The sequence below is a fragment of the Phoenix dactylifera genome, chromosome 1, assembly GCF_051530095.1.
Source record: "Phoenix dactylifera cultivar Ajwa chromosome 1, Ajwa_hap1_PhDact_Kaust_v1.1, whole genome shotgun sequence".
NCBI lineage: Eukaryota > Viridiplantae > Streptophyta > Magnoliopsida > Arecales > Arecaceae > Phoenix > Phoenix dactylifera.
The window spans coordinates 12404812-12431984 of record NC_143190.1 but is presented as its reverse complement, the minus strand read 5'-3'; the positions used below and the strand labels follow the sequence as shown (position 1 = coordinate 12431984).

Genomic DNA, 27173 nt, shown 5'->3' with positions numbered 1-27173 from the left:
TTACTTAAAAATAAGTATAAAAGAGGCAAAAGTAATATATGACAGCCAAAAAAAAAAAAAACAGCACTAGCAACAGAATATGGTATCATTAATATCTGGTACATAAAATTTTTTGAAATTTGTCATAAATAATTTATAAATAAATTGTAAAACTCATGTATAATCTGAGAATAATTGGAATAGGTCTGGATTGTTTTCTTTTCGAAGAATGATTTAGAAAAAGTGACACCCCAGGACATCTTGTTGCGGGAGGATGATGATGGATGGATTGCACGGCCAGGTGGCGTTTAGCATTGCGAAGGAGCTGCAAGTATCCAACCACGAAATGGAGTTGCATCCAGTGCTTATGGTCGGGCACAATGACGCACCGGCATTACAAAAAAGAAAAAGTGGGTAAATCAAACTTCTAAGTTCCTGGTGAGATTAAAATCCCTTAATTGCAAATCTTCAACAATTTTGCATGCTAAATCAACTTAATATAATTTATAGTTATGCATGTGGTCTATGTTGTCAATTTTTTCCCATCTGGAATATATGAAGAACTAAAGTTCAACAACAAAATCAACCAGATTGAAAACACCCCCAAAGGCTTCTCCAAGATTTGTGGGGCAAGCGGTTAGATAATGAATAAGGCCTTACAATAAGGATATTCTCCATTTAAGAATGTGGAAAAATTTACTTCACCAAAAAGGATTTAACATTCCCACATCTTAAATTCTTGATTATGGATTATCGAAAATGAATAAAAAAAAAATGGATTATGTACACAGCAGTCAAGGGATGATAAGGAGGTTGTTCTCGTGACCGTTGTTGTGCACAATAGGGCGCAGTGGGTCAGTTTTCCAAACACCATCAACAATGAACTTGATCTGTACCATTATGAGAAGACTTTATCTGAAAATCAGGTGACAAGTTTACAATCTAGTAAGAAATGGATCGCTTCTTACCTCATATCGGCCAGGATATAATTTGAGGTGCAAAGAAAAGAAGCCTGAACTTGATTGTTCCATCCTTCTCTGCGAAATATCATAAAACAATGTAAATTATGGACTGCATGCTAGAATTTTAAGTATGAATCTGTACCAGAAAAAGGAATGGTGAAATGAATACACATGTAAAATGGCAAAATGTACACTGAAACAAAGGTTTGACATAATGCAAGTACCTAAAAGAATAGAAAAAGTATTAAAATAATTTTAGGGATCACGTAACAATCTATATTAGCCCATATTATTTTTCTTTATTAGCGTGATTCTGTATCAGTCAGTATTATTTTCCTTTATTAGTATGAAATTGTTAAAATAATTTTAGGGATCACATAACAACTTGTATCAGTCAGTAATATTTTCTATTGTTAGTGTGATCCTATATCAGTCTATATTATTTTCCTTGCATTGAGTTTATACATAAGTATATATAACTCATGAATTGTACCGAATATAATAGAACAGAAAAATAAAATCACTTTTTTTTCTTTTTTTCTCTTGTTTTCATCTTCTGCAAATATTTTAACATGTTATCAGAGCCACCGATCACCTAATTTACTGCCGGCATCTCTTTCATCTTTGCTGTAGCCGTCGTTGCCATATATAGAAACTTTGAATACCCCCATTGCCGATCTATCTATCTCTGTTTCAGGGTGAATCGACACTCGAAAATACTCTATTTTTTGGTGGATCTGCATATCCTCTGTTTTTCCGTAGATCTTCTATTTCCTAATAAATCAATATTGATCTCATTAGTAGATCTGCATATCCTCTATTTTTGGTAGATACTATCCAAAGATCTTTTGTTTTCTATGGATCTGCAGCTCATTTCCACCACTTTTCTCCTCAACTTCAGATCTTCGATCGTTTCCCCTCATCGTCGCTCGGCCCATTCTCTCCATCTTCAGTTTTATTTGCTGCTTTGCTCCTTTACCCTTCAATTCGAAGCCACTTGCTCATCTTCAATAGTGCCTCCATCTACAAGGATCATCGACCTTCGGTTGCCTTCTCTCTAAGGTTTGTTCTCACTGCAAATGTCATCTTCTAGGTTTCTTTTTGCTGCCACATATTAGACAAGTCAATCAGCCACATCGACAGCATATCAGTCTGTCACGTTAGTCAGACACATCAGCTTGTCATATCGGCTTCTGAGTTGTTGTGTCAACTCTTAATCTGCTGTATCAGCTTCTGAGCTGCTACTTCAGCTCTTGATCTAGTACGTCAGTTTCTAAATATATTCCTGTTCTAGTTTCCAAACTCAAGTTGGCACTTATAGTATCATCTTAGAGTTTGAGGGAGGATGTTAGAATAATTTTGGAGACCACATAACAACCTGTATCAGTCCTTATTATTTTTCTTTATTGGCGTGATTCTGTATCGGTCAGTATTATTTTTCTTTATTAAAATGATATTGTTAAAGTGATTTTAGGGATCACATAACTTCTATCGGTCAGTAAAATTTTCATCATTAGTATGATGCTATATCAGCCTATATTATTTTTCTTGTATGGAGTCTCTACACAGTATATATAACTCCTAAGATGTATCGAATATGATGGAACAAAAAAATAAAATTACTTCTCTTTTTCTCTTCTTCTGCAAATATTTTAACATGGTATCAGAGCCACGGATCATATAACCTGATGCCATGATCTCTTCCGCCTTTGTTGTTGCCGTCGTTGCCATGTCTAGAAGCTTTGAAGATCTCCATTACCAATCTATCAATCTCTATTTCTAGGTGAATCAACATCCGAAAACTCTATTTTTTTTGGATCTGCAGATCCTCTGTTTCTTCGCAGATCCATTATTTCCTAATGAATCAATATTGATGTCATTAGTAGATCTACATATTCTCTATTTCTGGTATATTACGCGGCCCCTCTTCACCATTTTTCTTCTCAGCTTCAGATCTTCAGTCCTCTCTCCTTGTCGTCGCTTGACCCTATTCTCTCCATTTCCGGTTTTATTTGCTGCCTTCGGATCTTTCACCCTCCATTTTGAAGCCACTTGCTCCTCTTCCATTGTGCCTCCGTCTACAAGAATCGACCTTCAGGCTTCAGTTGCCTTCTCTCGGAGCTGTCCTCGCTGCAATTGTCATCTTCTATATGTCTTCTCACTGCCATATCATCAGACAAGTTAATCAGCCACATCGACAGACATGTCAGTCTGTCACATTAGTCAGACACATCAGTCTGCTATATCGGCTTCTATGAGTTATTATGTCAACTCCTAATGTGCTACATCAACTTCTAAGCTGCTATAATAGCTTGTGTTCTGCCACATTAGGCTCTACACTACTATGTCAGCTTTTGATCTACCACCATATCAGTCTCTGAGCTGCTATGTCAGCTCCTAGTCTATCAATCAGCTTCTGAGCTACTACTTTAGCTCTTTATCTAGTACGTCAGTTTTTCGATACATTCGTAATCCAGTTTCCAAACTCAAATTGGCACCTATAGTACCATTTTGAGTTTGAGAGAGGATGTTAGTACAATTTTAAGGATCACGTAACGACTTGCATTGCTCATAACATTTCTTTATTAACGTGATTCTGTATTAACTTATATTATTTTTCTTTATTAGCACGATCTTGTTAGGGATCATATAACAATTTGTACCAGTCAATAATATTTTTTATTATTAGTGTGATCCTATATCAGCCTATATTATATTCCTTGTATAGAGTCCGTACTAGATGTGGCAAATATAATGGAATAGAGAAATAAAATCACTTTTCTCTCTCTTTTTTCCTCTGCAAATATTTTACTAGGAATTACGTAATAACCTATATCAGCCCAAATTATTTTTCTTTGTTAGCGTGATTCTATATCAATTAGTATTATTTTTCTTTATTAGCATGATCTTGTTAGAGTGATTTTAGAGATCACATAACATTTATCAGTCGGTAATATTTTTTATTATTAGTGTGATCCTATATCAGCCTATATTCTTGTATGGAATCTGTACATAAGTATATATAACCTTTCAGATGTACCGAATATGATGGAACAGAGAAATAAAATCACTTTTTTCTCTTTTCTCTCATTTTCTTCTTCTACAAATATTTTAACAGAAAGAGTTCTTGTCATATGTTGTAATATGAGGTTCCCACCTATTCTTAGCAACTCTAAATGTAGCAATTTTTTAAATTGTACTTTTGCCCAGCAATGATTCAGATTAGTAAAAGCTGAGTTTTGTCTATGTACCATTATCTCTTCTCGTTCACACACCCACATGCATGGGCGGGGGCGCGCGCGCAGAGAGAGAGAGCGAGAGAGAGAGCAAAGGACTACCATAATCAAGCAACCAAGGAGAGACTAGATGGCCTTACTTATCCGATGATAAGAATCTCATACGCACAGGTGTCTTTATCTTCTCTAACAAAATGTGATTGGATTAAGAGATAAATCTAACTAGGCACCAGTTGACAAATGCACCATGTAACATCCATAAAACAGAAATATAATCTGAGGACAAACCATATTTATAACAAGATCAATAATGCCCTGCACCAACATGAGCAAGTAATAATGAGAGGAAGCCTTGATCACTTCTAGACCAATTAGGTGACTTTCTGAATCCTGTGGTGATGTTAAGAATGGGGAGGAATCTTTTTGTGATAGTGAAGCAAAGAGAATTCACATGGCGTTGGTAGTCATATGAATAGTTGGAATACCAATAACATGGCCTATTGTAACCATTGAGAAAAAGATATTGTTCGATGTTTTGCAGTGCTTTTAAAATGGGTTGGATCAGTTATAAATTCAAACATGACTGAATCATGGTACAAGAAAACTGTGATCCTATACAAGAAACCAAGGGCCCGTTTGGATGCTGAAACCACTTATCCGGTGACATCCAAGTTGCAGGTGGGAAAGAGATGGAATGGAAAAAGACAGGAGATGAAGGAATCACAAGACTCAAAGGGCATGGTGGAACCGATTGTCCCTAAAAATTAAAGATAAGGAAAATCGCCCGTTTATTCGAATCCACTATCCTAATTTTTTGGCATTATGTAGGTTTTCAGCCCTTGCAAATTTTCAAAAATCTCTTCCACATGCGCTTACCTATCCTTTTCTATTTTTCAACTCTGTTTGGCATGGGCATGTTAAGAATGGATAATCTATTCCGGCATCCAAATAGCCCCTAGAGAACATGTCACATACATGTTGTCTAAGAAAATTATTTAAGAAAAAGCACATGTAATAAGTGATTCTACTAAGAACTGTAAAAAGGAATATCTTTCTCTTTTTTTTTTCTTTGAGGATAAGGGAGGCAAGACGCCACCCTGCTTTATTATTAGCTGGAAAAGAGTATCATATGAGCTTAGGTGAAGTATACTCATCACTTTGAACAGGTCAAGAAAATACCTACCTTTCCATGCACTTCACATGCTAAAGGTGCAAAACTTTTAGATATCCTGGGTCCAGGGCCCAAATCATTTGAACCCCATATGCATAGCTAGGGGCAGTAGTTGGTCAGATTTCTGAGAATGATTCCATAAGCAGGGTGCAAACTACATACAACTCAAGAAGCCATGAATTATTTGACTAGAGAAAAACAGAATTTTGCAATTTGCACCAAGACAATATCCCCCCATCTAACAGCTAATTAGGGAATCATTCAATATCATGAAATAAGATAAACATTTAAATCCTTAAGAAAAACAAACCTGACTTGTCCATCCATCAAAGGATCCAGCCAACAGAACCTCTTTAGCAGAGTTCGGCCAAACTATGCATGTCGTACGAAGAAGGTGCAGAGCATTCTCAGCAGCATTAAGCCTTTTTTGTTTCTCTTCCATTATTTTCCGTGCTTCTCTATAAGATACAATATTACAATGTATTGTCATTAGATGCTTCGCAACTAGAATTCAGGAACGATAAGAGATCAAGTAGAGAATGTTACATACATCAACTCAAGAGCCATCTTGCCTTCAAGTACAGCCAGTTTGGCACGAATTGACCGTAGCTTATCTCGAGCTTTCATTATCTCGGTCTCTTGAAATTCCCAAGCATCAGAAAGCTGATATAGCCCCTCCACTGAGCTTTGTTGTCCCTGAAATATTACAAAACTAATTAAAAACTGTAGTTGCAATCATTATAATCAATTGTTATAATGGATGCAAATGGACAATTACCATGTACAAAAGGGATCTCAAGGAACCAAATTCATATGGATATATGTAGACATGCAGCTGCATATTTACCCACATAAAATAGCACAAGAACGATCGTTCTTATTTAACCAATCATTAATTTGTTGAAGAAAATATCATCGGACAAATGCATCCATTGCATGTCTTTGTTTAGGATGAGTAAAATATAGAAAAAGAAGAGCTTCAGTGCAGGTCATAGAGCATGTCTAATTATTGCATTAAGAAATTTATCACATGTCTGACTTGGGATAAAAAAATTATCACATGTTTGATTAAGTTTATCTATAATCCATTGCATATTAACTTAATCAATAACACATATTGCATATGTACCCCAAAAAAATAATAATAACATATATTGCATATTTAAATGTTTTTTGCAACACACTGAAAAAACTAGAAGGCTATTTATACTTATGGTCTCAAAGTTAGGTGCAAGGTAACCTGCCCAAAAGAAAATATGCCAACTTTTTTGCTATCATGGCACTTTTGACTTCTTTCCTATTAATGCACCTAGACAGTTGAACGACTTGCTACTTGCCACTGCTTTACAAGCTGGTTTGCCCACACGCCCCCTCACCCTTTAAAAAGAAAAAATGGAAAACCCACCCACCAAAAGAAAGAGGAAAAGGCCAGAATCATAACCATGCAGCCTTGTCCCAGCTATTTTGGGTCAGCTTATAAATCCTCATTTGCGAAGCATTCCAATTGACTACAACCTATAACGTTATTTCAATATTTTCCATACCGCTTTAATATACATAGGAAATGCAATTCATGATGATGTTCAGAAATAGTTTGATGAAGAAACCAGTATGAAGGGTCAGCTTCATCATTACAGAATCTTCATCTCCTTCATTAATTCCTCTAGTTCTTTTATGTCTAGGACAGAGATGATGATGAGACTTGATACAAAGTATAGCAAGAAAGCATTTGCTACTAACAACAAATAGCAATGGCTTGAAAAAGAAGCTTCCATAAGCGCTTTCTAAGTAATTTTGCTGTGCAAATAGGATTTTTACAGTGGCTATATGAAAGAATTGCCGTATGTAGGAGAATAGCGGGGAAGCATACTGTATTTGATGTTTCACCTCCAAATAAAGACAAGTTAAAGAAAATCTTCGATTTATACTATGCAGATAATGACAAGGCTCATCCCTCTTGCAAGATTTTTTCCCACTTTTCATTTTATAATGATGTGGATGAACAAATATATTAAAAATTTGAAAGTCTAAAATGAGAAATCTCAAACATTTGTTTCCAAGGGATTAAATCTTGGTATCAGGCCTTGTCTTGATTTGCTCCTGGGAGGTATGGAAATGGATGGATGCTACGGTCAGGACAGACCGAAACTGTCATTAACAACAAAAATAAAAAGGAAAAATAAAAAAAACTTGTGTCCTGGTCTGTCCAACCAGCCTGGTGCATCCCAAGTGCGGAATGCAACCAGGATGGTTGGGACGTCCCAACCCATCAATAGACTGGTGTCCCAAATATGCTTCAGGAGCCAGTTTCCTGTTAGAATGGTACCATACTGACAATCCTGTCCTATTCCACCAAGACCTAAATTATTGTTCATTGTTTAATGACAATCCACCTTATAATTTTGATAGAGTAGTTTTATTCCTTAATTTGATAGGCTCTAAGCAAATATTTACGAGATCATTTAAGAAGAATTGTGATGGAATTTAAAAGCATGTGATTTACATTTGCCATATTCTCAATTATTACAACAAAGAAGGAATAAAAATAAGTACTCAGAAATCAGAGGTAATGCTAAAAGACCTGAATTAGAAGTGTTAGTTAATTGTCATTGCTTGAAACTTCTATTTTTCAACTTTTCTTCAAATATAGAAGGAATTCTTGTTCTCAATTTTTTTAAATAATTTTTGAAGCTCTTTAAACTCTCTGGTTGTTGCAGCCCAAAACTGATAACATTAGTTAAAATTAAAGCAAAAATCCCTGTCAAAACTGCAACTTCAATTCTTGATGTGTGCTGATAAATGAAATATCTCATCCTGCAATACCAACTAAATAGCTAGTAGCTCATCCCTCAATCTTTCCCAAAATCAAGAATGATTAAATCTTTCAGATCTTTATGAACTGGTATTCCAACATAATATCCAGTGTTGTCATTCCCTGGCCAATTTTCGGTATTGTACTTGCCCATATACAGGTACGTGTAACCATCACCAGTCTCAACTTCTTCGGGTTTTTAATTCCCTCTATCTAGTCTTTTATGAGCATACATATAAACTCTCCTTATTTTGTATTTATTAGCTAATAATTATGCCTTATTAAGGATCTGATATCCAAGAGCCCGTTAAAGATTTCTTCAATTAGATTTCTTACCCACCTTTACCATACATAAGGACACCCACTTTCTTATCATTGCAACCAGGTGACATCGCATGCTGTTGTTTACAAGAATTATCCAAATCAAGTGTTACACATTTATCAACAAAATTAGCTTAACTTCTGGTGAAACACTAATAAGAAACATTTTAACAACCCTTTATTTACCCATTTTTTGCAACAATTAAGTTTGTTTATCCCTCATATGGGATGACCAGCTTATGATCATTATTAACATATTTGAGTTATGGATTATCGCTTTTAAGGAACTCACCTAGCATCAAGAAAGTCGAATAAACATTTATTTCATAATTGAAGCTCCTTTTAAATGATTCTAACATCTAATTTAATCACGATGCTTTATCATCTAGACCTAGGATTGTTATTCACAATTATCCTCATATAATAAACCACGAAATATTAAAACTTAGGCCTAGCTTTACTGCTTCTCCTCATGTTCTATATATTCAACTGAGAAGTTTGCATGTCTTCTCCCAATATTTATCTAAGTCTAGAGATAAAACTATTTAGAAAGTTAAAATGTCTGCAAAATAAATTTGTCAAGAGCTCAATTGAGAAGCTTTTGGTGAATTGTGTGTGTGTGTGTATATATATGTATGCATGTATGTATTATGCATGTATCTCTCTCTCTATATATATATGTAAATGTTTCACTTTAAAAGAGAGTGTGAGAGAGAGTTCTAAAAAAACAGAGAAAACATGTAAACATCTCAGAATATCTACTACATGATAACTTAGAGAAGGATCGTGCGAAAGTTACAAATGAATGGGAAAAGGACCACAACAATAAGCAAAAAGGACCTACATAATAAGAAAATTGAAACTTTAGCACCAGAACTATAACCCACTCCTAGACCTAATTCCAAAATACAATAGTCATTTTTAGTAAATATTACATTAGTAGTATATTAGTATGAGATTATGAATGTTAGAAGTCATTTTATATGTCCAAACAGCACCATTGGATGATAAAATGTTAATGTCCCAAAGTCATTTTGAAATTCAAGCTCCCAGAGAATCAGAGACACTACTAATGTGTATAAATGTGTCACGCCCCGAACCCATCACTTGGGTTGACCACGTGACACGGCCGCATGAGTCCTAGAGCAGTGCCCTAAAGATCATGTAAGGTCTACAAAAATTTGACAACTCCACAATTAATCATTTGATCCAAATAAATAAAACTATTATATCCAAATAATCAAACTGGTTCAATTACAAGATCTTCAAATGTTCATCAGTATAAAAGAAAAACAACTAATTGATAACTTTGATACTCGAACTCTATGCCCAACCTATCCGAATCTATGCATCCTACGACTCGGAATAAAAAAGTGATGGGAGCTTTACAACCCAATAAAAATCGCCACACATTTATATCAACATAATGATATAGGTTTGAAAATAGCAAAAAATCACCACACACATCATGAAATCACAAACCTACTATCAATAATACTCGAATAAACAATATACATGGGTACATCAAATATCAAAAGAAATCCAGCCACTCAAAAGTAATATATCATACGATATCTCATAATTCTTCAATAGTATTTAAAATATTTTTCAGATCAATTATCTTTTTGACTTTAGGCCAAATTTCGGTCACGTTTCTAGCCCGTGACGGGGCAACCAATAGTATCACATTTCCAGCCCGCGACGGGGCAACCAATAGTATCATATTTTCAGCCTGTGACAACAACCAGTGGTTTTACATTTCCAGCCTGTGATGGGGCAATCAATAGTATCACATTTTCAGCCTGTGACAATAACCAGTAGTTTCACATTTCCAGCCATGACAGGGCACTAGTAGTTTCACATTTCTAGCCTATGGCGGGACAACCAGTAGTTTCACATTTTCAGTCGGTAATGGGGCTACCAACAGTATTACATTTTCAGCCTGTGATGGGGCAACCAATGATAACAAGACAAGCCCAAAATCCTTGTTCATTAATCAAGTTCACATCCACACATCAATTTCTTTTTAACTTTATTTTCGGCTTTAGACTAACTACAGGCACATTTTCCGCTCGTGACGGGGCAATCAATATAACATTGTTAGTCTAGCGCACCACATCCATTAGTCCGAATATGCACATGTAAGTTATGCCCAAATATGCATCCATCATACTATCAATCACAAGCATGCATGATCCAACATATACAAAAACCATCATAAAACTATTCTTGCTTTTTACTTATCTGGATAATTAGCATATTATACATACACATGTACAAAAATATCTATATCATGTAGGTCGGTGTACAAGGATTCTTACCTCCTTGCTGACAACTAAACAAACTAATCACCTACCCACACCGCGATCTACAAATTGGGGTGCGCAGAATTCTGCTCAACGTCCTCTTGTCCAAAAGATTGTTCCTCTATAGAACCAAGTCAACATCAAATATTACTCGAGGTATCCAACAACCCAGAACTATCTACTGATCTACTAAAGGGTCCACCATCACGTAGCAACCGAGAACTATCTAGCAGTCCTCACAACCAATTTTCTCGGATCAAGCTAGAGAGAGATAGTACCGACAGGAACATAGAGAAATTAGAGAGAGAGGAAAGAGAGACAAGGAAAGAAGAGAGAACCAGGAGGCTCTCCCTCTCTCTTCTTTCTTCCTGAACGAAGAAGGCTTGGTGGCAGTAGCCACCTGTGGTCGACAATGCCCCATGGTTGACGGCCCTTGGCGTGCCAGCGGCGGGCGGTCGAACTAAAGAAAAACAATAGTAAAACAGGGGAAGTTTGTTTATCACCCAATCCGGCGACTCGCTGGCCAAATGCAAGATGGAGCAGTGACCCAAAGACCGAAAAAGAAGCGAGATAGATCACCGTGCCTCCGGCGAGCTCCTTCGGCCGGATCGACAGTGAACACTCCGAGCTCCTCCCACTTTACACCTTGTGGTCAAGCCTCTAATGGAAAGGCTTCCAAGAATGACGCCAGAGGAGAGGGGAAGAGGGTCTTTTATAGGTGAAGATCGGCTAAAATTAGGTACGTTTCGATCGCTCCTCTTCTGGTGGAATCAGAGGAAAATCAGAGTAGGGGAAGAGGAAGATTCCGATCAAAAGTCTCCTTCCCCCTGCCACGTGTCGAGGCCCAGCGGCTGGCCCAGGCCCCTTAAGAAATATGGGCTCTTACATTCTTCCCCTAAAAAAAATCGTCCTTGAAATTTACATACCTGAAGTTTCAAATAGCTGTGGATGCTCGAACTTCATCACTTCTTCGAGATCCCAAGTAGTCTCTCTTTCCGAATGATTGTTCCACTGTATTTTCACAAAACGAATGGTTCGATGTCGTAATACCTGATTCTTCCTGTTCACTATTCATATTGGAAACTCCTCGCAGGTCAAATCTTCATGAAGATATAATGACTCATATGCTACCACATGACTTGGGTCTGCAACATATTTCTTCAATATTGACACATGGAATACATTGTGCACATTAGATAAAGCCGGTGGTAAAGCCAGTCAATACGCCACCTTTCCAACCTTGTCCAAAACCTCGAATGGACCAATATACCTAGGGCCCAATTTACCACGAACCCCAAATCTCATCACACCTTTAGTGGGTGACTTTCAAGAAAACATGATCTCCAATTTAAAATTTCAGCTCTCTCCTATTATCAGCATAACTCTTTTGTCGGCTCTGAGTCGTACGATGTTGCTCTCTGATCACTTGCACCTTATCTATAGTTTGTTGCACTATCTCTAGGCTTAATAATTTTCTCTCGCCCACATCATCCCAAGAAATAGGAGATCCGCACTTTCGGCCATACAACGCTTCAAAAGGAGCCATTTGTATGCTTGATTGATAGCTATTATTGTAAGCAAACTCTACTAGTGACAAGTGACTATCCCATGCACCTCCTAAATCCATAACATAGGCTCTCAGCATATCTTCCAAAATCCGGATAGTTCTTTCTGACTGCTTATTAGTTTGGGGGTGGAAGGTTGTGCTGAAGCTCAATTGGGTTCTAAGGACTTTATGAAGACTCCTTCAAAACTGTGATACAAATCTACTGTTTTTACTCGACAAAATGGTAACTGGAACCTCATGCAGCCTCACAATCTGCTCTATATATAAACCTGCCAATCTCTTTAAGGAGAAACTGACTCTGAATGGCAAGAAGTGTGCTGACTTAGTTAGTCGGTCAACAATTATCCACACCGCATCATTACCCCATAGGATTTTTGGCAAGCTAGTCACAAAATCTATAGTTATATGCTCCCACTTCCATGAAGGAATAAGAAAAGACACAATGGTCTAGTAGGTCTTTGATGCTCTACCTTTACCTGTCAACATACTAAACACTGAGCTACAAATTGAGCAATATCCTTTTCCATACCACTCCACTAGAAATGTTCCTTTAAATTCCAATACATCTTAGTGCATTCTCTCCAAATCATGAGTAGGGTAGTTCTACTCATACGTTTTTAGCTGTCTGAAAGCATAAGCTATAATCTTCTTATTCTGAATCAAAACACAACCAAGGCCCTTGCGTGATGCATCACTATAGATAGTGAAACCTCCCATCCCAAATAGAATAGCCAATACCGGAACTGTCACCAATCGTCTTTTCAACTCCTGAAAACTTTGTTCACATTCTTCCGTCCCTTCAAACTTTACTCGCTTCTGAGTTAGGCGAGATAGAGGCATGACAATACAAGAGAATCCCTCAACAAATCTTCGATAATATCCCGCCATCCCTAAAAAGTTGAGCACTTCGGACACATTAGTAGGTCTACTCCATTCAACTACTGCCTCCACTTTCTTTGGATCAACAGAGATACCATCCTTGGAGATCACATGCTCGAGGAAGGTGACACTGTTTAACAAGAACTCACATTTCTGAAACTTACCTTAAAGCTTGTTTTCTCTAAGAGTTTGTAATACTGCCCTAAAACGTTCCTCATGCTCTTGTGGGCTTTTGAATAGACTAGCATGTCATCAATAAATATCACCACAAATCGATCCAGGTAGGGCTTGATCACCCAATCAATAAGATCCATAAAGGCTGCATGTGCATTTGTCAACCCAAAGGGCATGACCAAGAACTCATAGTGTCATATTTAGTTCTGAAAGCTGTCTTGGGTACGTCCTCAACCCTTATTTTTAACTGATGATAGCCAGAGCAAAGATCAATTTTTTAAAAAAATTATGCCCCTAGCAACTGATCAAATATATCATCAATTCTTGATAAAAGATATTTGTTCCGCACTATTAATCCATTAATTTCTCAGCAGTCTATACAAAGCCGAAAATTGCGATCTTTCTTTTTCACGAACAATACAGGAGCACTCCAACAAGAAATACTAGGCCTGATGAAACCTTTGTCCAATAGCTCCCACAGTTGTTCCTTCAACTCCTTTAACTCAGCTGGAGCCATCCGGTATGGAGCCTTAAAAATTGGTCTAGTGCTAGGAACCAAATCAATGGAGAACTCAACCTCTCTATCAGGAATATCCTCTAGAAAGATATCAGAAATTTTTTTTCACAATAGGAATATCCTCTAGCTTGAGTTCTTTCCGCTGGGTGTTCATTATTAGGACCAAGAATCCTTCACCACCTTTCCGAAGGAGTCGCTTGGCCTGTATGGCTGAGATTACTTTTGACAGAGGTAACATCCTATTACCACTAAAACTAAACTTTGGCTGGCCAAAAATTTGAAACTTCACGATTTTTTCAAAACAGTCAACAGTGGCATGATACGCTGCCAACCAGTCCATCCTAAGGATCAAATCAAAATCCTTCATCTCTAGAACAAGTAAATTTGCTTTCATTAACCTGCCTTTAAAATTCAAGATACAATCTTTGCAAACAGAGTTAACTAAGATAACATCTCCAGTAGGGATGGAGACACAGTTCAGTCTCTAATGGCATAGGAATCATTGTATTATTTCTTCTAAAAGAATAAGTAGCTCTAGGATCAAACAAAACATTGGCATGGATGGATGAGATTTTAATCGTACCTATCGCCACAGTGTTAGAGGCGTTAGCATCCTGTTCCGTAAAAGTGTAGACTCGCCCCTGAGTTCTAGGCTTCTGCTGCCCTCCTTGTTGTCCATCCTAAGATGCTTGGTTTGCTGGAGCTCCCTGAATAAGCTGAGGTGTCTGTCGAGTCTGTTGCTCACAACAATTAGGACAGATGTCTGCCCTATGGCCCTGCTGGACACCCAAGCAATTCCTATCAAATCAGTTGCACTCTTTCCAATAGTGAGGGCCGCCACATCTATAACATTTTAAAGCACCCTTGAGCTGAGTTTTATCATTCGCAGTATTTTGTTTCTTGGGCCTTGATTTAGTATTCTTGTCGTGATTATTTTGAAAACCATTTTGTCTGTTCCTCTTTTTCATAATCCTTTCCCTCTCTTCTTGAGTGTCATTCAAATCCCTTTCAACCACTAAAGCTTTATTAACCACATTCTTGTAAGAATAAAGCTCAAAAGTGGATGCATGTTTGATTTGGACTCTAAGTCCGCTTTCAAACTTCTCAGCTCAATCACCTTCATTCTCTACTGGTCCTAGAGCATACCTAGCCAGTTCCTCAAACTTTGCAGCATATTCAGTGACCGTCATGTTCCTCTACTCTAATCAGGTAAATTCTCAAACTTCTGTCTCACGCTACGGAGAACATGCTTGTCACGAAAAATCTCTTTAAATCCTTCCCATGTCAAAGATGCAGCATTTTGTCCCATCTTTCCTCTTACCACATTCCACCAAGTATCCGCTTTCCCTAGCAGTATAAATGTAGCAAAAGTGACCATGTCCCCATCAGGGCATTAAAAACTTTTTCCATCTTGTTCCGCCAGGTCTCAGCCTCTAAAGGGTCAAAAGTGCCTGCAGATGTTGAAGAAACACCTGCTGCTGATGCTGCAATTGCTGCTGGTGCATCAACTGTTGCTGCTACAACTATTGTTGCATAAATTGTTGCTGCTGCAGTTGCTACTGTTCCATGAAACGCTGTTGTTGCTACTGTTGTTGCATGTCCATCATTCTTATCATGTCTGATCGGAAAGCAGTTTGTTGTTGCATCATTGCCTGCATCAATTGAGAAGCACTCAATGGTTCCTCAGGCTGAATTTTAGGTTCACTCGAGGTTTCTGTCCCTAGAGTTCCCGTTTCCGGAGTCTCTATCTCCAGAGTGTTACCAACAAGGTTGTTAGGATAATCCTGTTGATGCGTACCCCTGACCAGCAAGGGTGGTGCACCTTCTTGCTGTTCGAAGGGCATCCAAGCAATGGAGCCATCAGCAAAGCAGGTCGGCCTGCTATTATGCCCAAGTCCACTCCCTCGTGCCATATCAACCTACACAAGTTATTTTCAGCATTTTAAGATTGCTTAAAAATCCAGTGTGTATTTAACGAGTTATTAGATGTTTTCCCCACTCACACCCATTCGAACCTAAACCCTAGAATACCTAAACTTTAACCTCTGATACCACTCTGTCATGCCCCGAACCCATCATTTGGGTCGACCATGTGACACGGCCGCATGAGCCTTAGAGCAGTGCCCTAAAGATCATGCAAGACCTAATATAAACAAAAATCTAATAACTCCACAATTAATTATTTGATCTAAATAAATAAAACTATTATATCCAAATAATCAAACTGGTTCAGTTACAAGATCTTCAAATGTTCATCGGCATCAAAGAAAAATAACTAACTCATAACTCTGATACTCGAAGTCTGTGCCCAACCCATCCAAATCTATGCATCTTGCAACTCTGGAAAAAGAAAGAGGTGATGCAAGCTTTATAGCCCAGTAAGAATCCCCACACATCCATATCAACATAATGATATAGGTTTGAAAATAGCAAGAAATCGCCACATACATCATGAAATTACAAATTGACTATTAATAATACTCGAATAAATATGTGTACATCAAATATCAATAGGAATCGAGCCACTCAAGAGTGATATATCATACGATATCTCATAATTCTTCAATAGTATTTCAATGCTTTTCATTTCATTCCTTTTTAACTTGATCCGGGTCAATTATTTTTTCAACTTTGGGCTAAATTTCGGTCATGTTTTCAGCCTATGAATGGGACAACCAATAGTATCACATTTTTAGCCTGTAACGGGGCAACCAGTAGTATCACATTTCCAGCTTATGACGGAACAACCAGTTGTATCATATTTCCAGCCTGTGACGGCAACCAATAGTTTCACATTTCCAGCCTATGATAAGGCAACCAGCAGTTTCACATTTCTAGCCTGTGATGAGACAACCAGTAGTTTCGCATTTCCAGCCTGTGACGGAACAACCAATAGAATCACATTTTCAGCCTGTGACGGGGCAACAAATGATAATGAGACAAGTCCAAAGCCCTTGTTCATTTAATCAAGTTCACATCCACATATCAGTTTTTTTTTTAACTTTATTTCCGGCTTTAGGCTAACCACGATCACATTTTCCGCAAGTGACAAAAAAATCAAATATAACATGGTTAGTCAAGAGCACCACATCGATTAGTCCGATATGCACGTGCAAGTTATGACCACATATGTATCCATCATACTATCGTTGACAAGTATACATGATCCAAAATATATAAAAACCATCATAAACTATTTTTGCTATTTACTTATCTAGATAATTAGCATATCATACATATATAGTTACAAAAATATCTATATCATGAAGGTCGGTGTACAAGAATTCTTACCTCTTTGCTGACAGCCAGACAAACTAATTACTTGCTCACACCGTGATCTACGAATTGGGGTGCCCAGAACTCTACTCAACATCTTCTTGTCCAAAAGATTGTTTCCCTATAGAACCAAGTCAACATAAAAAAATTATCCAAGATATCCAACAATCCAAAATTCTCTAATGATCCACTAAAGGGGTCCACCATCACATAGCAACCCAAATAATCCAAGAGTCCTCACCACCAATGATTTCTCTGGATCAAGCTAGAGAGAGTACCAAAAGCAAGAGAGAAATTAGAGAGGAGAGAGAAAGACAAGGAAAGGGGAGAGAATCGGGAGGCTCTCCCTTTCTCTTCTTCCTTCCCGAACGAAGAAGAAGGCCCAGCGGCGACAGCCACCCCTGGTCAGCGACGCCCCATGGTTGACGGCCCTTGGCGGTGCAGACGGCGTCCGACAGCCGGTCAAACGGAAGAAAAACAACAGTGAAATAGGGGAAATTTGTTTATCACCCAATCCGGCGACTTGCCAGCCGGATTCAAGATGGAGTAGTGGGCTAAAGACCGAAAAAGAAGAGGTTGCTCACCTTGCCTCCGGCGAGCTCCTCCGGCTGGATCGATGGCGAACACTCCGAGCTCCTCCTACGGTACAACTCACGGTCAAGCCTCTAATGGAAGGGCTTCCAAGATTGACGCTAAAGGAGAAGGGAAGAGGGTCTTTTATACGTGAAGATTGGCTTGAATGAGGTAAGTTTCAATCGCCCCTCTTCCAATGGAATCGAAGGAAAATCAGAGCAGGGAAGAGGAAGACTCCGATCGGGAGTCTCTTTCCCTCTGCCACACGTGCCGAGCATTTGTTGAGGCCCAGCGGCTCACCCAGGCCCATTAAGAATATGGGCTCTTACAAAATGGGAGAAAAATATATCTCTAAAGATGCAAAATTTACAGCTTTCAAAGCACTGAAGTCTAAATATCTTAATGGTTATTGTTTATTTTCACAATTTTTGCCAGATGTCTTGATGGTCAAGGAGCCACATAACAACCATAGCAATATATGTTAGAATCTTTGAATAGAATCTAGAATAAATCCTCAAGAAAATCGATGCCTATCATTGCTCAGCTATCCATCTTTACTGCATTTTTATAAATTAATTAAAGAAAAATATAATAGTGTTTTACATATTAATAGCTAAAAAAAGCACTAACAGAGTTAAAACTTTCATCCATATTATGAAGTCTCATCTAGAATAAAAGTGATGTAGAAACAAATCAGATACCTTCTCCTTAGTCCTTGACCTAAGTAAGTGAAGTGCAGAGGTGAGATCTGACTCCAAGTGCTGAAGGCGAACACGTATCTGATTCTGGTCAGTGTGCGATTCATTTCTTGCAGTACCAGTTCTAGGTGCACTCTTGGTTAGTTGCATCTTGCTATCCATAGAAACTTCATTTGAACGATCATGATCTAATATATTTATGTCACCAGTTGGAACAATTTCAGCAGCTGCATAGAACACATAATACAAACTGAAGTACTGTAAACAATTAAAATCCAATAGCTTCATTGGATAGTATGTAACCTTCAAATTTGATTGCAGGATTGCCCGCCCTCTGAAGGCTCCAACTCCTCCATGTATCAGGCTTTGAACTTATCTTGCCATCAACATCTGCTGATGTTCCATTTTGTAAATGAACACCACCAGATCTGCTGGTCATCTCACTCCCACCAACTTTCGTTTCATGACCAAACGATACTGCATGTTCAACAACCTATATCAGTTAAAGAAATAAGATTCCGAAGATCAAACAAGAAAGAGAACTGCCAGTGTAATCAATTGATGAACACTACCACAGCATATCAACTTATGAACTAGTTTTGAGAACAGCTACATATATTACAAGTCAAGCAGTCTTCAGGAAACCAAATAATCTATTTAGCCATTCCACAATAGAGTCTAAAGCAGAATGCCTTATTCAAATATATGAAAGAAAGTGGAAAGCAAAAGTTGCTGTTAGCAATACGCATAGCTTAACTTAGCCCAAAATGACTTTGATAGGGCACAAAACTAAAACTATTGCACAAGAAATTTGCATCATAACTGGTCTAAGACTTAAATGACATTTAAGTTCTAGTCTCATAGGGAAATTATATATCAAGAGAGAATGAATCCAACCCAAAGTGGACGAAAGCTCAAAGGGTTCACTTACATTTGGATCCAACAGAAGAGTTGGAACAAAACCAGACCTTCTAAAATGATTTCTTTTTCATTTTTTTCTACATAATTTGTCAAAAATTATTTTCAGAAACTAGCCTCTATTATGATGTACTTTGATATGGTAGGAAGTTTTTTTAAATTTTTAAATTTTTTCTCATGAAAAAATATATAGATAGGCAGCAGTTTTTCCTGAAGTGAAAGAAAGGTAATTGATATAGTGAACATATTATCTCTTTGTCAGGATGGATTGGACCACACTGAACCCCAAGCCAACTTAAATCAGGCATCTAGTGGTTTTATCCAAGCCCTTCAAGAGCCAACAACAAGATGGGTACATCTAAAAGAGATGAGTCCATCCAAAATCGAATGTTTTGGCCAAAATCATAGTCCACATCTTGGTTGATCTAGCACCAATGATGCCTAACCTGGTCCAAACTGAACATACATCGTTATTCTTGGAGATTTTTGCAGTTCTACTAGTCAAACCAACAAGTACTGTGCTTGTGACCTAAGTTATGTTCCTACATTTCCTACAATATCTGGCATTTTGTGCTTTGAACCCAAGACCACATCTTGGTTGATCTACCACCAATGATGCCTAACCTGGTCCAAACTGAACGCACATCGTTATTCTTGGAGATTTTTGCAGTTCTACTAGTCAAACCAACAAGTACTGTGCTTGTGACCTAAGTTATGTTCCTACATTTCCTACAATATCTGGCATTTTGCGCTTTGAACCCAAAGTCACAAAAATTACATTCACCGATAACCAACCCCTGCTAATAAGGGCAATTTTGTCATTTAGGCTTCATTGGCTAATACCATAGTTTATAGATAAAAAGGAAATCTACCAGACGAAGTGGATCAAACTCTCCTTTTCTCTCCCCTCAAATCATTTGTTCTCTCTACTTCTCTCTTCCTTTTTTCTTTTCTTCTACCTTTCTTTTTTTCCTTCATTTTTCTCTGTGTTTTCCTCTTAACACTTTTCTTTTTCAAGTTAAATATCATGTTTTCTAACCTTTAAATCATAGTAGACATGATCTAAAAAATAGTTCACTTTGTTCGATAATTTATAATAAATACTAACATAAATACATAGCAAGGTTCGCCATCTCAGTATCGAACCCCGTACCGGTACCATTCTGTTACTATATTGGTACGTCTCCCGTACCGCGTACCAATTTGATTCCGGTACAATAATGGTACAGTCGGTGTGCACTGGTAAGATTACATAAGTATTACACTAAGTACACAAGTACACAATAGAAACCTTATGAATTTTGCGAGGGCATCCAGGATTACATAAGTATTTCATCTTGGCATGATAGGTCATCTAATACAGGCCTGAAATTTGTAAAAGCTTCCATCAGCATCAGAAATAGATAGCTGGAACAGCATTGTTTTATACCACAGCTCTTTCAGCATTGAAAACTGAAGAGAAGACTTGTCAACTCCTATAAATTTATCTAGGTTTGAATAGAAGGCCTAGCAGCTGTCCTCGACAGCTATCACAGTAGATGAAACATGCTAAGTTAAAGTACAAGCTTGGCCCACAATATAATAAATGTCTTAAACAGTTAGCTGTCAATAAAATATGAATTTCAATCTTCATAACTAGGTGCGAGCACCATCCTTCATCCATTAAAGATGTGATATGTAACACTCCCCATGACGCATGTACTTCCTATAGCATGCTTAGCATGTTAGTCAAAGCACTGCATTCTCTAGCCTGCATATACAGTGTAGCCCTACAAATGCATTGACAGGCCTCAATTAGGTTAACTAACATTACTTATGGAGAAAAGATAAGCAATCGGTTAAGGGTATCATACCTCTGTAGTTTTCAAGAACATAAACCATATCAACTTTATTTTGGCATTCCCATCATTATATCTTAACAGAAAAGAGATGTATATTAAAATCAATTTATATAAGCCTAATATGCCTTTTCTGCTATTTAACAGATGCTTTCTTTCTTGAACTATTCACAGCCTTGCTACACTAGCCCAAAACTCATAAAGTCATACTCCTACTATCTACGGCAGTAACCTATCGATTGTATTAAATATCATCAACATACTCAGGAATGTGACATGTAGATCAAGGTTGTTGGTAAAGTAAATAGTACTCAGCAAATTTCAATAAATCAACATGAAAAACCATTTCTACTATACTCTTACTGTAAGCGAATTTGTATGGACAATACTCAAACTATGTAGAACAAAATGGATTAAATTCAACAAAACCTCACTGAAGCTTGTGCTTGACATCTTTAATTTGAAGGATGAAGAACTGACTTGGAGGGATGCCCACTATATATATAGGTTCAGATAAAGTCATGTTCGGGAATGAGTCCAAGTGTTCAACAAATCATGAAATCCACAGTTTTAATTTCTAAGAGGTATGCTACATATACTGGCATTCAGAATGATGAACCCGCTCTTTATGATGCTGCATCATCAAATACAGGCATTTTTTGCATGGTAAGGTGGCTAAAATTGTGGTCCATGCTACTTATGGACCAACACAAGCATGTACGTTGAGAAAATATTCTAATGAACATATATAACACAAGAAAATAAAAAACACAAGAGTCAAAAATTTATTTAACACCATCTAGGTGTTACCATCTGGTATTGGGGTCTAACGATTTACCACCTCCTTTTTCCTTTTGTCCCCCTTTTTAGTGAAGATTTCCTTCACATCTTTTACATTTGCCAGAAAAGTTAATTATGTATATATGCCAAACTCCCAAGAATCTTGGAAATTGAGAAAGGGTGGAAAGGATTCATCTTCTTTAGCGTCAGTATGGAATTTTTTTATAGTGTTGGAAATTTAGAAGAAAGAAAGGAAAGCACGGACAAGCTGGTGAATATAAAAAGAAACTCTTCTATCCTAGAGCACAATTAGCAAGAACTGATAAGAATCCAAGAAAAATCAACTCACTCGAATCTCCTGGACCAAACGAACCTCGACCATTCACTCCTTTCTTGCTGGAGCCCATGCCAAACGCCAAGCTCCTCTCGACCTCCAGCCTCCTCAATATTCCCTCAATCCCACCATCCTCCCCACCCTCCGTTTCCCTTCAAAGATCAAGCAACACAATCCATCAAAAGCAGAGAATAGCGACCAAAAATTAAACCAGACAGTAACATCAAGGCGAGCATCCCTCACATCGATCTCCCAGAAGAAGAAGCCGTGCAAGAATCCCCCGAACGCGGAAGCCCACCATCATTCGCCTCGGAAGAAAACCGCGGCTGAGACATTCTCTCATCTTCTTGAAGGGAATCCTTATTCGAAGAATCAAGACTCCTCAAAGAATCAAGATTGCCTCCGTCACCGCTCTCCTCCTCCAGATTCCATCCGTAGGCGAGCCATCCGCCCTCGGCGGCGATAGCGTCCGCCAGATCCTTCCTGCCGGCGGCGAGCAGCTGCTCCCTGGTCGGAAAGAAGTCCGGCTTCTCGGACGTCTCCATGAACTTGCATAACTCCTCCTCCAGATTCCGCTTCCCCTCCGGCCCGGACGCGTCCTCCCCCTTCGCCTCCCTCTTCCTCGGCCCCCTCCGCCGCGTTCGCCGCCAAGGGTCGGCGAGCCCTAGGCCGGCGTTCTTGGATTGGACGAGCGAAACAGAAGGGGGCTCTTGGGGGGCTTGCCGGAGGGCGATGGGAGAGAAGGGAGGGAGTCTAGGACGAGAGAGGAGAGAGGGGAGGAAGGTGGAGGGACGCGAGGCCGTGATCGAAGCCATCTTGCCGCATTTCTCCAACGCGAGCTGGGGTTTTCTTAAGGGTATCTTCCTTTCTTTCTTTCTGCCTGCCTTTCTTTTGCGAGAAGGGAAGCGAGAGCGAATAGGATTAAAAAGCGGGGGAGAGAACTAACGCGAAGAAGAGAAGAATAACGACTGGGGAGGACGGCTTTCAGAAGGCGGAGGACGGGAATCCGGGTTGTGGTAACCGCGGTCGGAGGGCGGAGGACGGGAATCCGGGTTGTGCTGACAGCGGGTGATCGGCGGGGCGCTTGCCTTGATGTACCGTGGGGTTGGAAGAGATCGGCGAGGGAGTGAGAGGGGTGGACAGGAATACGAGATACCAGGGGTAAGGATAAGGAAGGGAGGTACGCCCCAAGGGGTTGGGGGTGTATCTTTCGCGCGAAAGTAGGATTTATCTTCCTTCGCGCAAATCCACCGTTGGATCGCACAATAATCGCTTCCAAAGCTGTGCAGTGATGAATGAAGAGAGTTCGGAGTGCTCGGAGATCCGTGCGGATCGAGATCCAACGGTTTACGTCTCGAAAAAATGAATGATCCATCATTGTTTCCGGCGAACGACACAACCCGAACCCCGCGCGAAGGGGCAGAGAAACGGAGCCGTTTGGTGTTTCGCCGAGTCGGAATCGGAGAAGGCCATTTTGGGGAAGGCAAACAGCAAAAGCTGGTTCTGGATAAGTACGCGGGACCCGCGGGAGGACCAAAGGCCCTGACCCCGGGGAGGTCCAAGCAAATCTTTTCTTGTGGTCATAGGGTAGCAGCCAAATAAGGATCGGTTATGTCTGTGTCCATATCCAGACCGGATTGGACGTGCAGGATCCCGATCTGAACATATTGGCACGTGTGTGCAAGAAAAACGGAAAAAACCAAACCAACATCATTGACAAGTAAAAATATAAAATTTAATTAATATAACTTAATTCCAAAATATTTGTATTATTATGATAATTTATTTATTTGGATCTCCGTCTAAAAAAATCTATTTACTTGGGCCTTGTTTGTAATGCAAGACCTTCCTCCGATCCCCGGAAGGAGATTGTTCCATTGGCAGAGTTATGTACAATACCGGAAGGACTGAATTATGCTATTCTGACTCCGAAGATAGCCCATATTTATTTGGAGGAAGATTCAATTATAGTTATTAGATGACTTCCAAAATCATCGTTTAATGAAACTAATTTCTATCCTCGTCTTTAAAATTATTGGCGAATGATGCGCACATTCTATTATATTAAGATTTTTCATGCTTACAGAGAAGTTAATAGTACAATTGATTGAGTAGTGTCTTATATAAGGGGAGTTTTAATCTCCTTCTCCTTTCTTTCCTTGTTCACTAGCCTCACCTCCGGCCGAGTTTTCGCTGGAAAAATCCGAGAATAAGGGGCTCTCTTTTTGGATCCAACAAACCCCTATTTTTTCCGATCTGAAACGCCCTTTTTCGGGCCTTCTCCGCTGTCAGAGCTTGTCACCGGAGATGGGGACTTGTCCTCTATGCCACTATAGGCTGTCATCGAAGCCCCATCGTCGAGGAATCGTGAAGAAAAGGAAAAGTTCCGAAACCTCTACTTTTGACCATTTCTTCCTTTTTTCCATTGTCGACCGCCCTGTCATTGGTCGCCCTGCCGGCGGTCGCCGATTTCTGGCTGTTGACCACATCGATTTTCTGGCTGTTGACCACGTCGAGTACCTGAGCGTGGTCATCTCCCTCTTTTTCTTCTCTTCTTCTTCCCCTTCTTCCTCTTCTTTCCTTCTTCCTTTCTTCTTATTTTTTTGGATTGTTTCTCTTTCCTCTTATTCTTTCTAAGCACTCCCAGGGTTCTTTTTGTTCGGATCCTAGTTGACCCCAATGTAAAGGCCTCAAACTGCCCAATACCCAGGCAGTAGTCCGACCCGTTACCTCGGCCTTTATCAGGTTCCTTTGGAATTCAGTCATCATTGACCATCATTGAGTCACTTAAATTATATCTATTCTTGACTAGTTAGTTTACCGTGTTCGGATCAACTGTCACGCCCCAAACCCAACATCTAGGTTTGAAATGCGACACGACCACACATTCCCTATGGCAGAGCCCTAAAGATATGCTAGGCTTGAAAAATTTATCACAACCTCAATATCTGTGAATAATAATAATCTTAATTTATAATGAACAATAAAATTGATCCAATTACCGAATTTAGTTATTCAACCAGTATAAGTAATGCTCTATCTATTTATTTTTTCCACTTGTGATTTCAATCATAGCTAAGTACTGCGCAACCTGCAACTTTGAAAAAAAAAAGATGAAGGGGGTTGTGAGCTTTACAATCAGTAAGAATTTCGAACCACTACACCATAAGTAATAAGAAAATAACTAATTAGCAATATAAAATAAATATTGTATCAATACCCGACAAGCTTATACAAACAATATGCATATAAGTTCTTATTATTATCTTTTCAAAGAAGCGCGCGCGCACACGCACACACACACACACACACACACACACATATATATATATATATATATATATATATATATATATCAAATGTAACCAATTATTCAACAATAATTTTTTATATTATTTCATCCATTTTTCATTAATTGTGAGTACCCGTGCGGGCATGTGTTTAGTCCCACATTAGTTACTCGCCGAGGAAATCTTAGCTACTTATACAGGATTGAGGAACCCAAATAATATCTTCTGGTTAGCTTTTTTGGGTGAGATCCTGCATTGTTACAAATGGTATTAGAACGGACATGGCCCCGAGCCTATATAGACTAGGGGACACTGCAACATAGATTCATAGAGGCTGACCACAGGCTGGTCGTGATGCTTATAATTAGATTTGAATGGATATAGTTCTTAGCCTGATGAGGATGTCGGGGCTTAAACAGGAAGAATATGCAAGGACCCATGCAGGCATATATTTAGTCTTATATCGATTATTTGTCGAAAAGATTTTGAATACTTATACAAGACTAAGGAACCAAAAAAAATATCTTTCGACTAGCTTTTTTGGGTAATGTCCTACATTGTTACACCAACCCATGCAATTAGATACTGCTGCCTGACCGACCTTGCTTAATTTTTACCTTGATTTGGGCATGAGACTGTATCCTCAATATTATCTTAAATTTTAACTTTGTTTGGCTTCTAAGATAATTATAAAATTAATTATATTTTAATGATAATAAAGCAGGTGAACCTAATCCGTCTAACTGAAGTGAAATTTTGAAGCGAGAAGATGTAAGTAACCTAATGCTTCAAAGTATGTTTTTCGAATTTTTGGTAAAATGATAATTAATTTATTAAATTTGATTGTGATATATGTTAAACGGGTCGGGCATGTTATTATTAAGATAGTAACTTTTTTAAAAATATATTATGTTATGAAATTTGAAAAATATGTTCGGGCAAATTAAGAAATTTATTATTATATATCTATTCTTAGCACGGCTATAATTTAGCCCCACTAATAGAAATTATTTGTTGGCCATATCGACTTATAATCCGAGAAACTAGTTTCGACATTGAACCAGCAGTGATTAGAATACTGGTATCTGTTATCTAGCACTTTGTGCATCCTGTATCTGTAATCTGACCTATGCCACTAGATTATGTGGCCATAGCCTGATGTTGGGTTTATAGTATCAGTTTATGAAAAATAAATTTTAAAAGAAATATATGTGTTATTTGAGATTTGATTTATTTCCGGTCAGTATCATGTTATTCGATTATTTATTTGCTTAGCCTGCTTAGACCTTACTTTGATGTATTGCATACCGGGCTAGTGTAGCTCATTATTCTATCTTTTTTCTATTTTTCAGATCCTGACCAATGATTGCTCGAGATTTGGAAGAGTGTGCTAGATCTTCTGAAGATATTCACAATTATTGGAGTTCCGATTTAGACCAGCTAGACTAGTTTAGTTTGAACATTTTATTCAAATTGAATCATAATAATTAGTCAGCATAATTTGACTTATGGAATAATTGATTATGAGGATGATTTGTTTAG

General features: G+C 38.4%; 1 protein-coding gene across 8 annotated transcripts; it reads right to left on the bottom strand.

The window, feature by feature from the left end:
- Positions 1–43: 43 nt before the first annotated feature.
- LOC103720093 (5'-AMP-activated protein kinase-like protein) lies at positions 44–23510 on the bottom strand. Of its 8 annotated transcripts, XR_015980131.1 has the most exons (10): positions 22585–23510; positions 22357–22493; positions 18775–18948; positions 18475–18698; positions 17216–17321; positions 5899–6044; positions 5659–5806; positions 5361–5502; positions 948–1016; positions 571–869 (listed from the first exon to the last, which is right to left on the bottom strand). XR_015980131.1 is itself a non-coding variant. In XM_088720924.2 (8 exons), the coding sequence occupies exons 1-8, from the start codon at positions 23154–23156 to the stop codon at positions 134–136; spliced, it is 1641 nt and encodes a 546-aa protein (XP_088577050.1). In that variant the 5' UTR covers positions 23157–23510; the 3' UTR covers positions 44–133. The 8 variants fall into 8 exon arrangements, 5 of the variants coding, with proteins under 5 accessions (XP_088577050.1, XP_088577049.1, XP_008807857.3 ...); XR_606074.5 differs by lacking the exon at positions 5361–5502; XR_606073.5 differs by lacking the exon at positions 17216–17321.
- Between the last annotated feature and the right edge of the window lie 3663 nt (positions 23511–27173).

Bases quoted from the DNA above. Each gene is read 5' to 3' on its own strand.
- LOC103720093 (XM_088720923.2), bottom strand. From the start codon at position 23,156: ATGGCTTCGATCACGGCCTCGCGTCCCTCCACCTTCCTCCCCTCTCTC. The intron at 6,045-18,474 runs GTATCTGATTTG...GTAATATTTCAG, and splicing joins GGTCAAGGACTAAGGAGAAG to GGACAACAAAGCTCAGTGGA. The intron at 344-947 runs GTAAGAAGCGAT...CCCGACCATAAG, and splicing joins TATATCCTGGCCGATATGAG to CACTGGATGCAACTCCATTT.